This window comes from Pseudopipra pipra, chromosome 26 (assembly GCF_036250125.1).
Source record: "Pseudopipra pipra isolate bDixPip1 chromosome 26, bDixPip1.hap1, whole genome shotgun sequence".
NCBI classification, from domain to species: domain Eukaryota; kingdom Metazoa; phylum Chordata; class Aves; order Passeriformes; family Pipridae; genus Pseudopipra; species Pseudopipra pipra.
In genome coordinates, this window is record NC_087574.1 from 4025720 (window position 1) to 4039527 (window position 13808).

Here is a 13808-nt window from a genome sequence, read left to right on the forward strand (position 1 = left end):
GCCACCCCTGCCAAAAATCTGTGCCCTTTCCATTTCCCAGGCAGGGAGCAGGGCCGGGCTTGTTTCCTCCCACCCTTACCTGGGGCCCATTTCCCCCATCTGCAGCCAGGAGAGCCTCTCTGCCCCCTTCCCTGTTTGCAGGACCCTCAGTGCTCAGGGAGGTCCCCCCAGGTGAGACCAGGAGCCAGGGTGCACAGTGGGGTGCTGAGGGGATGTGACAGGACAGGACGGGGGGATCCCAGAAAGTGTGAGAGGTGTCTGGCAGAGGGTGACAAGGGACACGTTGTTTTAGAGGTGGGATTGTCCCTGTACTGGCCAAAGGGATGTGCTCCTGGCACTGCAAAGCCTGGCCTCACCAAGCCCCCAGCACAGGGGCCAGGGAAGGGCTCTGGGGGCCCATGGGCGCTGCTGCATCACGGTGGCTCTGCAGAAACCCGAGCTCCCAGTGGTGATTGCAGCTCCCTATTTGCGGCGTGTGACTCGTCCCCAGAAACAGGCACAGCTATTTTGGCTTGTGGATAATCAGCCTCTCAAAAATAGGCGATGGCTCCAGGAGGGTGCGTGGGGAGAGAGTGTTCTGGAAGGGGCACACCCCTGGGCAGGGGAGCATAAAACCCGCTGCTCCCTGGCCCCAACCCAGCACCGCTCCAGCCGCTGCACCGAGCAGAGCCACAGCACAGCCGGAGCATTTGCCGGGAGCAGAGATGCTTTGCCGCCTGCACTTCATGCCGCCCATGTCCAGCTCGCTGTTCCCGTGGCTGGGACCCATCCGCACCCTCTGGCCTCATCCAGGCACCCTCTTCGCCGAGCTGGAGCGGGAGATGCGGCTGGAGATGGAAAGGGCTCGGGAGTTCATGAGCAGCGTCGAGCAGTTCCTGAGCACTGGGAGCAGCCCCGGGCGGGTCGGCATCGCCCCGAGCACCAGCGCAGCCCTGACCCAGGGCTCCGGGGACGGCTTCTCCGTCTGCCAGGACGTGAAGGACTTTGCGCCCGAGCAGCTGTCGGTGAAGGTGGTGGGCAGGAAGGTGGTGCTGGTGGGGCAGAAGGAGACGCAGAGCACGGATGAGAAGGGCTCCTTCTCCTACAAGTACGAGGTGCTGAAGCGGGAGTGGGACGTGCCCGAGGAGGTGGACGCCGAGGCGCTGACCTGCTCCCTGTCGAAGGACGGGCAGCTCCGCATCGAGGCCCCCAAGCTGGCCCTGCCGGCTGCTCCGGAGAGGAATGTGCCCATCCAGATGGGGCCGGCGGTGGCACAGGTAGCAGCCAGCGCTGAGGATGGAGCTGAACGGGCCAAGGCGTGATGGGGAGCAGCAGGGGCCGGGCTGAGCCTGGCAGATGGGGCAGCTACTGGCCACAGAGCGGGACCGTGCTGGGACTGCGCGATGGCCCAGGGGGTGGTGTCTGCCCAGAACATGCAGCTTTTTTATATGTAATAAATATTCCTGACTTTTATTTGCGTGATTTCTGTGTTTCTGGTCTTGCCCAGCCCTGTGCTTTGCAATGCTCCTACCTCTACCCACGCAGTGGGATGGCAGGGTGGGAAGTGGGGCTGTGCTGGCACAGGGCATGTCCCTGGCACCTCTCCCCAGCCCTGCCCTGGCAGAGGAGGTTGGGCAAGGGGCTTCCAGCCTGTGCGCAGTGCTGAGAATCCCCGGCAGGTCCTGAGCATCCCCCTGGGCAGCCTTCGGACACCTGACCCGAGTCTTCGGGAACACTCTCGTGCGGCGCCTGCTGGGCCACGTGCCGAGCTGTGCCCGCACCCCCCGGGCCGCCCCCCCCCCCGTTGCTGGCACCTTCCAGGCGCTGCCCGCGACTCGGCCCGGCGCCAGGCCCCGCCCCCGCCAAGCCACGCCCCTCCTGGGAATGGGCGTGACCTCCCATAAAGGACCACGGGGCGGGGCCACCTCATTACATCATTAGGGGCGGGGCCACAACCATTCCGGGCGTTTGGCCACGCCCCGCGTGGCCGCGAGGGACAGGGGGCGTGACCACATCCATATATGGAGAATAGAGAGGGGTCGTATAGCGCATTTAGAGGGGGCGTGGCCACACCCCATATTTGGAGGAGAGGGGTCATATAGCACATTTAGAGGGGGCGTGACCACACTCCATATTTGGAGGAGTCCGCGGGGTCGTGCGCCGCCGGACCGGGATCGGTACCGGTTATCGGAGGGACCGGGGCGCTTCTCTGGGCACCGATGGCTCGGCACCGCCCCGGCACAGGCTGTCGCCGTGGGTCGTCGCGGCCGGAGCTTGATCCCCCTTGGCCGTCAGCAAACCCGGGCGGGAGCTCTGCTCTGCTCCCTGCCGGGGCTGCAGGTGATGTGGACCGGCCCCGGGAGGCCCGGCCCGGGAGCCCCGGCCCCACCTCCGCCGCCTCAGCGGACTACGGCTCCCGGCGTGCCCGGCGTGCCCGGCGCGCAGGCGCAGTGAGCGCGGGGCGCACGCCGGGCCCGGCATGGCGGAGCCGGAGGCCGCGCAGCCCGGGCGGCCCCCGCCGGGTCCGGGCACGGGAACGGCGGCAGCGGCGGGGGGAAGCGGCGTAGCGGCGGGAGGAGCGGGGTCCAGCGACCCGGCCCGGCCCGGGCTGAGCCAGCAGCAGCGGGCGAGCCAGCGCAAGGCGCAGGTGCGGGGGTTCCCCCGCGGGAAGAAGCTGGAGAAGCTGGGGGTCTTCTCGGCTTGCAAGGTGGGGGACACCGGGACCGGGGGGGCAGGGGGTGCAGGAGGTGGGGTTCAAGGCTGTGCGTGGGTGGGGGATGCAGGAGAGGGGCGCAGGGGGCGCAGGAGTGGGGATACAAGGACGGGCATGGGTGGGCGGTGCAGGGGATGTAGGAATGGGGGGTTCAAGGCTGGGCATGGGTGAAGGATGCAGGAGGAGGGTGCTGACCTGGGTGGGGGATGTAGGCGGGAGTGCAGGGACGTCTATGGGTATAGGATGCAGCAGGGGGGCTCAGGGGTGCAAGAGGGTGGGTGCAAGGGGTGCAGGAGCGGGTGCTGGCCTGTACAGGGGGTACAGGAGGGAGTGCTGGGCTGTGCATGGGCAGGGGTTGCAGGAGGAGGGCGCTCAGTTGTCTGAAGGAGATGCAGGGACATCCCTGGGCAGGCACTGCAGGGTCCTGGGGCTGCACGCAGAGAAGTGTCGGAGTGGTGGGAGATGCCAGGTGAGGGCTGAGAAAAGCTGATGTGGGTCAACAGGGCTAAGTGGGAACCAGGGAAATCATTTGGCCCGAGAAGGCGGCTGCCTTGGCACATGGCAGCCACTGTGATGGCCACTCCTGTCCCTCGTCCCAGGCCAACGACGCCTGCAAGTGCAATGGCTGGAAGAACCCCAACCCCCCCACAGCCCCCCGCATGGACCTGCAGCAGCCGGTGACCAACCTGAGCGAGCCCTGCCGGAGCTGTGGGCACACACTGGGTAACCACTGCGGGACCCCTGGGCAGGGCAGTGGTGCTGACCCCCCCCGGTCTCACCATGGCTTTCTCTCCGGCACAGCGGACCACGTGTCCCACCTGGAGAACGTCTCAGAGGAGGAGATCAACCGTCTGCTGGGCATGGTGGTGGATGTGGAGAACCTCTTCATGTCCGTGCACAAGGAAGAGGACACGGACACCAAGCAGGTGTATTTCTACCTGTTCAAGGTGCGTCTGGGGCTGGGCATGTCTCACTGCCCCACCTCCAGGGGGGCTTGTGCAGAGTCCCTGGGCATTGCAGGGGAGCTGGGGCTGCTGTCACACTGCTCGTGCTCTGCTGGGGGTGGAGCTGTGGCTGTGAGCTGTCCCACAGCCCAGCCAGAGACCTGGGATGCTGACCCTGTCCTGGAGCGACTGCTCTCCTGGCCTGGAATTTCCTGGGAGGGGGGTTTCTAGGGCATGAACGAGCATGCTCCTAGGGGGACCCTGGTGCCTTCCTGACTGTGGAAATGAGAGCAGCCCCGTGGCAGCATTTGGCCACCTCCACCACTGCTGGAGCAGCTGGTTCCTGGGCCTGTGGTGACCATGTGGTGTCTTTGTAGCTGCTGCGAAAGTGCATCCTGCAGATGAGCCAGCCTGTGGTCGAGGGGTCCCTGGGGAGCCCTCCCTTTGAGAAACCAAACATTGAGCAGGTGAGTCTGCTGTCAGGCTCGTGCACTGCCCTGATAGCTTGTCCTGTGTTCTGCTGCTCTTGCATGGTCCCCTCGCTTTTCGGGAGGCAGCACAGAAGGGCCCAGAGCAGTCCCTGGCACCCTCCCACCACCCCATCCCCTCCCCAGGGAGTCCTGAACTTTGTGCAGTACAAGTTCAGCCACTTGCCGCCCAAGGAGCGCCAGACCATGTACGAACTCTCCAAGATGTTCCTGCTCTGCCTCAACTACTGGAAGCTGGAAACGCCGTCACAGTTCCGGCAGCGCTCCCAGAACGACGACGTGGCCACCTACAAAGTCAACTACACCAGGTGAGGACAGGGAGGGTGCTGAGCCAGCCACCCTGAGGTCTGACTCCGGGACTCTCCCCAGCTCTCCCAGATTGTTGGTCCCTTAGGACAGCCGGCATCCGGTGGGGACACCGCTTCCAAATGTCAGCCATGCCCTCCATCCACCTGCTCCCCTCCTGGCAGCCTTGTCCCAGGAGGGATATGGATGCTCTGGAGTCTCCGGTCACTGGAGCCCCTTCTTGTCCCATAGGTGGCTGTGCTACTGCCACGTGCCACAGAGCTGTGACAGCCTGCCCCGCTACGAGACCACCCACGTCTTTGGGCGCAGCCTCCTTAAGTCCATCTTCACGGTCACCCGCCGGCAGCTGCTGGAGAAGTTCCGTGTGGAGAAGGACAAGCTGGTGCCAGAGAAGCGGACACTGATCCTCACCCACTTCCCCAAGTAGGTGCCCCGTGTGGGGGTGGCTGCTGGAGTACTGAGGGGGCTCCTCCCTTGGGACCCCTGCACACCAACGTGCCACTCCCTGCCAGGTTCCTCTCCATGCTGGAGGAGGAGATCTACGGCGAGAACTCTCCGATCTGGGAGGCCGATTTCACGGTGCCAGCCACAGAGGGTGCCCAGCTGGTGTCTCGCCCAGGTATTTTGGGGAGCAGCCCCCCAGTTTGGTGGCTGTGGGATAAAGGGCCGAGGTGTGGGTGAGCCATGGTGGTGGCAGTGGCTGGGCTGCCGTGGCGTGACGAGGTGCTTTCTGGCTGTCACGGGCACCTTGGTCTGTTCCAGCTGCAGTCAGCACTGTTGCCGTGCCCACCACTCCGCTCTTCAGCAAGAAGCTCAGCAGCAGCAGCTCGGCTGCCAGCCTGGATGCCAGTGCACCGGAGCCCCTGCCAGGTAGGACCAGTGTGAGCCTGTGTCACAGAGCTGGAATGGTCCCTGGTCCCTCCCGGTGCTGGATGTGCCGCTCTGCTCTGCTCCCAGGGGAGAAGCGGAAGCTGCCCGAGAGCCTGACACTGGAGGATGCCAAGCGGATCCGTGTCATGGGAGACATCCCCATGGAGCTGGTGAACGAGGTCATGCTGACCATCACGGACCCTGCTGCCATGCTGGGCCCCGAGGTACAGGCTGGGGATGCTGAGGTGGCTTCGTTGCTCTCTGTGGCCCACAGAGCTTCTTTCTCAGTGTGCCAGGGTGGAGTGGGGCTCCCCCCACAGCAGCTGTGCGGGGCCAGTGACCCCCACCCTGCCCCCCCAGACCAGCCTGCTGTCGGCCAACGCGGCGCGGGACGAGACGGCGCGGCTGGAGGAGCGGCGCGGCATCATCGAGTTCCACGTCATCGGCAACTCCCTCTCACAGAAGTCCAACAAGAAGATCCTGATGTGGCTGGTGGGGCTGCAGAACGTCTTCTCGCACCAGCTGCCCCGCATGCCCAAGGAGTACATCACTCGCCTCGTCTTTGACCCGTGCGTGGCTGAGGGGCGCGGGGGGGCTGGTCTGGGGGGCTCTCCTCACCCTCGGCCGTGCTGCCCGCAGGAAGCACAAGACCCTGGCACTGATCAAGGATGGCCGAGTGATCGGGGGGATCTGCTTCCGCATGTTCCCCACCCAGGGCTTCACGGAGATTGTCTTCTGTGCTGTCACCTCCAATGAGCAAGTGAAGGTGAGAGCGGGGAGAAGAGGGGTGGGCGCATGTGAGGGTCCCCAGCAGCCCAGCATGAACAGATTGGTCTTGCTGTAGATGGAGTAGGGGTGCCCCAGCCCCTTGGGCAGCCAGACCTGCTCACCACTGTCCAGCCCCAAATGGTGGTAGTTGCTCCAGGACCTCTTCCAGCTGCCATGTCCATGCTGGTAGGGGGCTGTGCATCCCAACTCGGGCTGCCTGGGGGTTCCCTGTCTCACGGCGACTCCCCCAGGGCTATGGGACGCACCTGATGAACCACCTGAAGGAGTACCACATCAAGCACAACATCCTCTACTTCCTCACCTATGCAGACGAGTACGCCATCGGCTACTTCAAAAAGCAGGTGGGCTCCTTCTCCTGGGAAAGCCCCCACCAGCCCTGCTGCCCTGCTGCCCCCTTCCATCTGTCCCCTCCCTCCTAGGGCTTTTCCAAGGACATCAAGGTCCCCAAGAGCCGCTACCTGGGCTACATCAAGGACTATGAGGGGGCGACCCTGATGGAGTGTGAGCTGAACCCTCGCATCCCCTACACTGAGCTCTCCCACATCATCAAGAAGCAGAAGGAGGTACAGCCCAGGGTTGGGCAGGAGGGCAGGTGGGCGCTGCCAGCTATCCGCCAAAGGCAGGGGAGAGGTGTGGGGCTGTGCTAGCCCTGGGAGCAGGCTTGCAGGGCAGAGAGGGGACACTGGTGGTGTTGACAGTGGCTGGGGTTGGCTCTGGCCCTGGGCGGTGGCTCTGTGGGGTTCCACATCACGGTATAGCTCCCTGCAGCCCCTGCTCATCTCCCCCCTTCCAACGCCCTTCCCTGCAGATCATCAAGAAGCTGATAGAGAGGAAACAGGCACAGATCCGCAAGGTCTACCCAGGCCTCACCTGCTTCAAGGAAGGTGTGCGGCAGATCCCCATCGAGAGCGTCCCTGGCATCCGTGAGTCCTGGTGGGGGGGGTCTCACAGGAGGGCTCTGTCCTTCCTGCCCATGGCTGCAGGGCAAACATGGTGACACTGACAATTGTATTCCAGGAGAAACAGGATGGAAACCACTGGGGAAGGAGAAGGGGTGAGTGCTGCATGAGGGGGTGGGCGTCCTGCAGCAGCTGGGCTGGGGGCTGAGCTTGGACTGCCCCTTGCTCCCGGCACTGCCCGGCCCTGCAATGGAGAGAGGCTGACAGGTGCTGGCTTTGTCCTGCAGGAAGGAGCTGAAGGACCCGGACCAACTCTACAACACCCTGAAGAACCTCCTGGCCCAGATCAAGGTGAGGGCAGGACGGGACCCTCACTCCGGGGTGCACGACTCCTCATAGCCCTCAGAGCTGCCTCTCTGGGATGGGCTGTGCAGGGCTCTGCCCTCAGGGGCTGCTGGGGTGACCCAGGCGCAGGGGGAGCAGGACCCCTGTGTGCTGGAGTCAGCAGGGGCTGTGTACACTCGCTGCTCTAACTGCCCCCCGCCTCTCCCCAGACCCACCCCAGCGCGTGGCCCTTCATGGAGCCAGTGAAGAAGTCAGAGGCACCAGACTACTATGAAATCATCCGCTTCCCCATTGGTAGGTGGCTGTGTCTGGTCCCCCGGGGCAGGGTGGTGGGGGGGCTGGATATCCCCCCTTCGTTGTGGGATCTGAGCTGGGGACTCACGTTTGGGGTGGTGGGAGCCCCGGGACAGCCCAGCAGACAAAAGGATGAGTTGGGACCCATACTTGGTGCCCAGCTCTGTGGCTGGGGATGCAGAGGCCTGGGGCGGGGTCCTGACCCTTCCCCACCCCCAGACCTGAAGACCATGACCGAGCGCCTGAAGAACCGCTACTATGTCACCAAGAAGCTGTTCATCGCTGACCTGCAGCGCATCATCACTAACTGCCGCGAGTACAACCCACCCGACAGCGACTACTGCAAGTGTGCCAACACCCTGGAGAAGTTCTTCTACTTCAAACTCAAGGAAGGGGGGCTCATCGACAAGTAGGGGGGCTGGCCTGGACCTGCCATGGCCACCAGCCACCCAATGGGAGGGACAGGGCTCCTGTGGGACCCACCCCACTCCATGGGCAAGAGCTGCTGGAGGAACTGGTGCTGCTGAGCAGCCTGGGGAGCTGGACCTTCCTTTCTGGGGGGTGAGGGGGCCAGTGGGGCTGGTGCTTTTAACTTTGAGATGCTCTGGCTGCCTCTTGTAGGGAGCAGGGTTGAGGCTGGAGCTACCTCATCAGGATCTTCCTGGAGCAGGGGCAGCACTGAGTTCCTGCCTCAGCCTGGGGTGTAGGACCCCCCCGACCCTGGTGTGTCCCCCCTCCCTGGGGTCGTGCCTTCTGCCCTGGCTCCCTGTGACAGGGTAGGGGCACACAAGTGCTTTGGTTTCCGCTCCGTCCACGCACAGGCAGCCCCTGCCCTTGTGTTGAATGTACGGCGGGGTCAGCCCTGTGCCTGGGCTGCCCGCAGCGGTGCTGCTCCTGGGCCAGGCTCCTGCTGGGAGGGGGGCTCTGCCCTGCACCCCCAGCTCCTGCTGCCTCTCAGCTATTCCCTCCCCCTGGGGCAGGTCTGCCCTCCCTGCCTGTACTTCCTCCTTGCCTGTACATCCATTGTCCCTGCCTGTACATCCTACCTGCCCTTTCTGCCAGCCAGGGGTAGGGGGTGCTTCCAGTCCCAGTCCTGCCCCTCTGAGTGCCAGGGCAGGGGGCTCCCTGGTGCTGTGCTGGCCTCTGCTCCCCCTGCTCTGCCCAGGCTGGCAACCACCTCTGCTCGCCTCCCTCCTTGTGCCCCTTCCCCCCCCTTCCCTGCCCCCCACTCACACCCATTCCACTTGACTGGTGTTTTGTTGGTTTTTCGGGTTTTTTTGTTTGTTTTTTTTTTTTAATAATAAATGTCCTTGTGCAGCCCCAGCTCCCTCCTTGGGGCTCACCCCAGCGCGGTGGGTGGGGGGACAGCGTGGGGTGTTCTGGGGGTGTTTGTGCTGGGGAGGGGAACAGGAACAGCTCAGGATGGGGAGAGCGTGAAGAGCCCCGCGGATGGGCTGGGGTACACTGGGCAGAGCTGCGGTGCAGGGGCTGGTTGGGGTGCACGGTGCTGCCCCGGGGTCGCGGAGAGGCGAGGGAGCAGGGGCTGTCGGGGTGCGGGGGGGCTGTGGGAGCCGCGCCCCGTTTCGGTTTCGGTTCGCAGCCGGGGTTCGCTGGGGGGTTCCCGGGCTGGGCGGGCGGCTCGGCTCGGCTCGGCTCGGCTCGGTTGGCCCCAGCGCGGCCGGCGAGGACACCCCTGGCTGGGCCCCGCCCCGCCGGGACCGGCAGGACGCACCGCCTTCAGTTTCGTTTCCCGGCTGCGGGGCACGGACGGCGGGGCCCGGAGCGGCACGACTCGGACCGGCAGGGAATGGAGCTCCGCGGGTACCAGCGGGAGGCGGCGGCCCCGGCCCTGCGTGGCCGCAACAGCATCGTCTGGCTGCCCACGGGCGCCGGCAAGACCCGCGTTGCCGTCCACGTCTGCCGTCGGCATCTGGAGAGCCGGCGGGGCGGCAAGGTGGCCGTGCTGGTCAACAAGGTGCTGCCCTGCCCCGGGACAGCGGGAGCCGCGGGTGCCGTTCCCGGCCGGCGCTGAGCGGGGTCCTGTGGTCACAGGTGCACCTGGTGGACCAGCACGTCGAGAAGGAGTTCCACACACTGCAGGACACCTTTAAGGTAACGTCCATCAGCGGAGACACCAGCCACAAGGTCTTCTTTGCCTACCTGGTGAAGAAGAGTGATGTTGTCATCTGCACAGCCCAGATCCTGCAGAATGCACTGGTCAGCACTGAAGAGGACATGCACGTGGACCTGACAGGTGGGTGTTGGATCCCGCATCCTGCTGGTCCCAAGACCCTGGCTGAGCCCCCGTCTCACCCCACTCCCCTCCCTGGTCTGGCACAGATTTCTCACTGCTGGTGATAGACGAGTGCCATCACACACACAAGGACTCTGTCTACAACAAGATCATGCTGAGATATCTGCAGGGCAAGCTCAGTGGACAGCAGGACCTGCCACAAGTCCTGGGGTTGACAGCATCCCCTGGCACTGGGGGGGCAACCTCCTTCGAGGGGGCTGTAGAGCACATCCTGCAGGTGGGTCCTGTGCCCCCCATCCTGTGTTGGCACAGCTTCCCCAGGGATACAGCAGGATATTCCTTGTGATGGGGGTTGATGCTCAGGTGCTGGGCAGACCAGGGGAACATTCCTAAACTTGCCAGAGTGTCAGCGAGCACCACATGCTGCATTGTCCTGGGCTGCTGGGCTTATGGCTGGAAGTGGGGTCTTTGCCTCTCAGATCTGTGCCAATTTGGACACTGAGAAGATCACGTCGGCACAGGAGGAGGTGCAGCAGCTGCAGAGCCACATCCCGCAACCCAGGAAGCAGTATGACCTGTTCCAGGAGAGAGCACAGGTGAGGGGCGGCTGCTCAAAGCCAGGGGGCTGCTTGCTGGGTGGAAGATGAGACCCCCCCAAGCTCTGCTGAGTGGAGGGGCTGCATCCCTCCGTCCGCTTCGCTCAGGCCAGTGAGAGGAATCAATTGACCCAGAGCTTTGGTGCCGGGGGATCCTGCAACTGTCCAGGTCCCGCTATGCAAACAGCTACGGTTTCTGGGTCCTGAGCCCCTCCCTGCTCCCAGGACCCCTTTGGCGACCGGCTGAAGAAGGTGATGGAGCAGATCCATCAGTACATGGAGATGCCTCACTCATCACAGGACTTCGGCACGCAGATTTACGAGCAGCGCGTTGTGGAGCTGGAGAAGAGAGGTGAGGGGGCGGCAGTGTGGGTGTGGTGGGGCCGAGCCATGGGGATGGGCTGTGACCACGGTGCCCCCCGGCCCTGCCAGCCTCGGAGATGTTTTGCCGCAAGACTCGGGCGTGTGCCCTGCACCTGCGCAAGTACAACGACGCTCTGCTGATCAATGACACCGTGCGGACGGTCGACGCCTTCCAGTGCCTCCAGCAGTTCTACAGCACTGAGAGGGATGCAAAGGACCCCACCGAACAGTTCCTCACCACCATGTTTGAGGGTAACAGAAGGGCCTGCAGGGGAGTGGTGCTGGCTGCATTTGGGGGACGGGGAGTCCCTTTGACACCCCTCTTGCCTGCACAGAGAACAGGGAGATCCTGCAGGCGCTTGCTGGGGACCAGCGCTATGAGAACCCCAGCCTAGGCAAGCTGGAGGAGATCCTGCGGGATCACTTCCAGCCCCTGGGTGCTTCTCGTGGCATTGTCTTCACCAAGACACGGCAGAGTGCCTACAGCCTGCTCAGCTGGCTGCAGGGCACGGCCACGCTCCACGGGCAACACATCAGGGCCGCTGTCCTCACCGGTGCTGGCTACAGCAACCAGACCAGGCACATGACACAGGTGAGCAGAGGGTGGGCAGGACCCCACTCTTCATGTTTTGGGGATGCTGTGCGTGCTGTGAGGGGCTCAGAGCCCTGCACAGCTGCTGAAGTATCACCCCTGTCCCCTCAGAATGAACAGCAAGATGTGATCAAGCAGTTCCGTGAGGGAGCCCTCAACCTGCTCTTCTCCACCAGCGTGGCCGAGGAGGGCCTGGACATCCCTGAGTGCAACATTGTGGTCCGCTATGGGCTGATGACCAACGAGATCGCCATGATGCAGGTGCTGCCCGGGCTTCCTCTGGCCCTTGCTGGGATGCCCCAAAGCCATGGGGGTGGGACATGGGGGTTCTTGCATTCCTCGCCCGCTGACAGAGCCCTGGGGATGAGCCCAGCCCCTGGTAGAACATCTGCTTGGCAAGGCACGGGGGAGGGCAGAGGTGGCTCCATCCTCACAGGGTGGCACTGAGGGGCCAGTCATGTCCCTCCTCTGCTGACTGAAGCATTTGGCCCCTTGCACTTCAGGCCCGGGGCCGTGCCCGTGCTGAGAACAGTGTCTATTCCGTCCTCGCCAAAGCCAGCAGCAAAGAGGTGTCCCGAGAGCTGCTCAACGAGGACCTGGTGAAGCTCATGGAGAGGGCAATCCAGGAGGTGCAAGCCATGCCTGAGCAGGAGTATCGCCAAAAGGTGGGTGTTGGGCTCTGCCCTGGGCACTGGGAGGGCCAGGCAGCTTGTGCCTGCCTCTACACCCTGAGTTTGGCTGCCTGCTGTGCCTCAGGGCAGCACCAGCTCCTAGGATGGGGTTGTGTGAGGGGCATGGGACAACATGTGTCTGTCCCATCCTGCCCTGCCCATCCTGCCCTGTAGCTTGTGCTCCTGGGATGGTGCATTGCTCCGTGGCTCTGGATCTTGTCATCTCTGCCATCTGTCCTTGCCTGCAGCCCTGCACTGACCCCTGTCCCCCCTGCCCTCTGCAGATCCGGGAGCTGCAGCGGGTGGCCGTAGCCACCTGGCTGATGAAGGAGGCCAGGATCAGCGAGCGGCGGCAGCTGCACGACCCGGACGCTGTTTACCTGCACTGTGTCAGCTGTGGCACGGCCGTGTGCCGTGGCAGCGACATCCGCACCGTGGAGGGCATACACCACGTCAACGTCAACCCCAACTTCGGGTAGGAGCCTGGCATGGGCAGGGGTGAGCAGGCAGATGGGCAGGAGTGGCACCGGCCTGCTGCCGGCTCTTTCTTGGGGACCCTGGTCAAGGGAGCTCACGGGGACTTTGACTGTGTGACTACAGCAGTGCCTGTGCTGCCCTGTCTGTGTCCCCTGGACCATTGTCCTTAGCATCTGTTGGGCCCTTCCTTGCAGGTTGTATTACAGAGTTTCCTCTGGGAAAATACAGTTCCAGCGGACTTTTAAGGACTGGGAGCCCGGCTGCCGTATCTCCTGCAGTGAGTGCAGCCAGGTGAGCACCACAATTCCCCTGGGGCTGCAGCCCAGGCAGAGCTGGAGGGGCAGGAAGGGCTGTGCCGTGTGCCCCAGCTCCTGGCTGAGGAATGGAGCTGTGTCATGTGTGCTGTCATGCGCTCGTGTCATGTGTGCTGGGAGACACAGGCTGTCTCCAAAGGGGGATGTGCCCTTGGAGCAAGGAGCTGCCTCACCTCTGCGTGTGTGGCCCTGCAGCCTGGGGACGCTGCTGTGTGACTGTCCCCTCCCTGCCCACACAGGACTGGGGGATGGAGATGCTGTACCGCCAGGTGAAGCTGCCCATCCTCTCCATCAAAAACTTTGTGGTGAAGACACCGGCAGAGAAGAGGAGGTACAAGAAGTGGAGTGCAGTGACATTCCCCATCAAGGAGTTCGACTACCTGGAGTACTGCTCTGACACTCAAGGCCTGTCCTTCTAGCAAAGGCTCTGTCCAGAAGAGGACTATTCACAGGGCACCTTCAGGGACAGTGGAACCCTTGGACAGAGAGCCACGGCTCATTCCTCTCTTCCTTGCTGGACCAAGCTGCTGCAGCACATGCCTCACTGGAGCCTGTGCCTACCTAAGGAGCTTTGCTGCACCCACACAGAAATGATGAGACAGTGGGATGGGAAACCACCTCAACCCTTCGCTGTTCCCCATGTCCCTGCCTTCCCCTCCTGCCCCCCACACTGCAGACTCAGGGGGATTTCTGCAACCCTGCCAGGATTACCAGCCCTTTCCTCTGGGCCCAGGACATGGCCCAGCGCTTCTCTGCTCTGCTTTGTGAATTTGGTGGGTCTCCATTAAAAACACTGGACTAAAGTGGCACATTGGCAGCGTCACTCATGGTGAGAGCTGGCTGGGCACAGGTGGGTTTGAGGGGGAGGACATTGCACCAGAGCCAGATCCCTCATTGCTGGAGAGTCAGACCCC

At 63.6% G+C, this 13808-nt stretch overlaps 3 protein-coding genes across 3 annotated transcripts; all 3 read left to right on the plus strand.

Moving 5' to 3' along the window:
• Positions 1-551: 551 nt before the first annotated feature.
• Positions 552-1452, plus strand: LOC135403028 (heat shock protein 30C-like). Its single transcript, XM_064636637.1, has one exon. It carries the CDS (start codon positions 705-707, stop codon positions 1299-1301), a length of 597 nt encoding a protein of 198 aa, XP_064492707.1. The 5' UTR covers positions 552-704; the 3' UTR covers positions 1302-1452.
• Positions 1453-2427: 975 nt separating this feature from the next.
• Positions 2428-8944, plus strand: KAT2A (lysine acetyltransferase 2A). Its single transcript, XM_064636633.1, has 18 exons — positions 2428-2686; positions 3292-3415; positions 3494-3639; positions 4014-4103; positions 4251-4432; positions 4662-4853; positions 4943-5049; positions 5193-5300; positions 5388-5524; positions 5661-5869; positions 5940-6066; positions 6320-6430; positions 6509-6652; positions 6898-7012; positions 7107-7143; positions 7276-7339; positions 7543-7627; positions 7847-8944. Exons 1-18 carry the CDS (start codon positions 2459-2461, stop codon positions 8038-8040), a joined length of 2400 nt encoding a protein of 799 aa, XP_064492703.1. The 5' UTR covers positions 2428-2458; the 3' UTR covers positions 8041-8944.
• A 79-nt stretch (positions 8945-9023) lies between these two features.
• On the plus strand, positions 9024-13697 carry DHX58 (DExH-box helicase 58). Its single transcript, XM_064636635.1, has 12 exons — positions 9024-9602; positions 9680-9881; positions 9968-10158; positions 10361-10477; positions 10703-10829; positions 10910-11092; positions 11176-11432; positions 11544-11693; positions 11936-12097; positions 12388-12578; positions 12775-12871; positions 13134-13697. Exons 1-12 carry the CDS (start codon positions 9435-9437, stop codon positions 13311-13313), a joined length of 2025 nt encoding a protein of 674 aa, XP_064492705.1. The 5' UTR covers positions 9024-9434; the 3' UTR covers positions 13314-13697.
• Positions 13698-13808: the final 111 nt, after the last annotated feature.

Coding starts and splice junctions, on each gene's coding strand:
- LOC135403028 (XM_064636637.1), top strand. CDS start 705: ATGCTTTGCCGCCTGCACTTCATGCCGCCCATGTCCAGCTCGCTGTTC.
- KAT2A (XM_064636633.1), top strand. CDS start 2,459: ATGGCGGAGCCGGAGGCCGCGCAGCCCGGGCGGCCCCCGCCGGGTCCG. Junction 3,416..3,493: donor GAGCTGTGGGCACACACTGG/GTAACCACTGCG, acceptor TCTCCGGCACAG/CGGACCACGTGTCCCACCTG. Junction 4,433..4,661: donor TACAAAGTCAACTACACCAG/GTGAGGACAGGG, acceptor CTTGTCCCATAG/GTGGCTGTGCTACTGCCACG.
- DHX58 (XM_064636635.1), top strand. CDS start 9,435: ATGGAGCTCCGCGGGTACCAGCGGGAGGCGGCGGCCCCGGCCCTGCGT. Junction 12,579..12,774: donor AACGTCAACCCCAACTTCGG/GTAGGAGCCTGG, acceptor CCTTCCTTGCAG/GTTGTATTACAGAGTTTCCT. Junction 12,872..13,133: donor CCTGCAGTGAGTGCAGCCAG/GTGAGCACCACA, acceptor CTGCCCACACAG/GACTGGGGGATGGAGATGCT.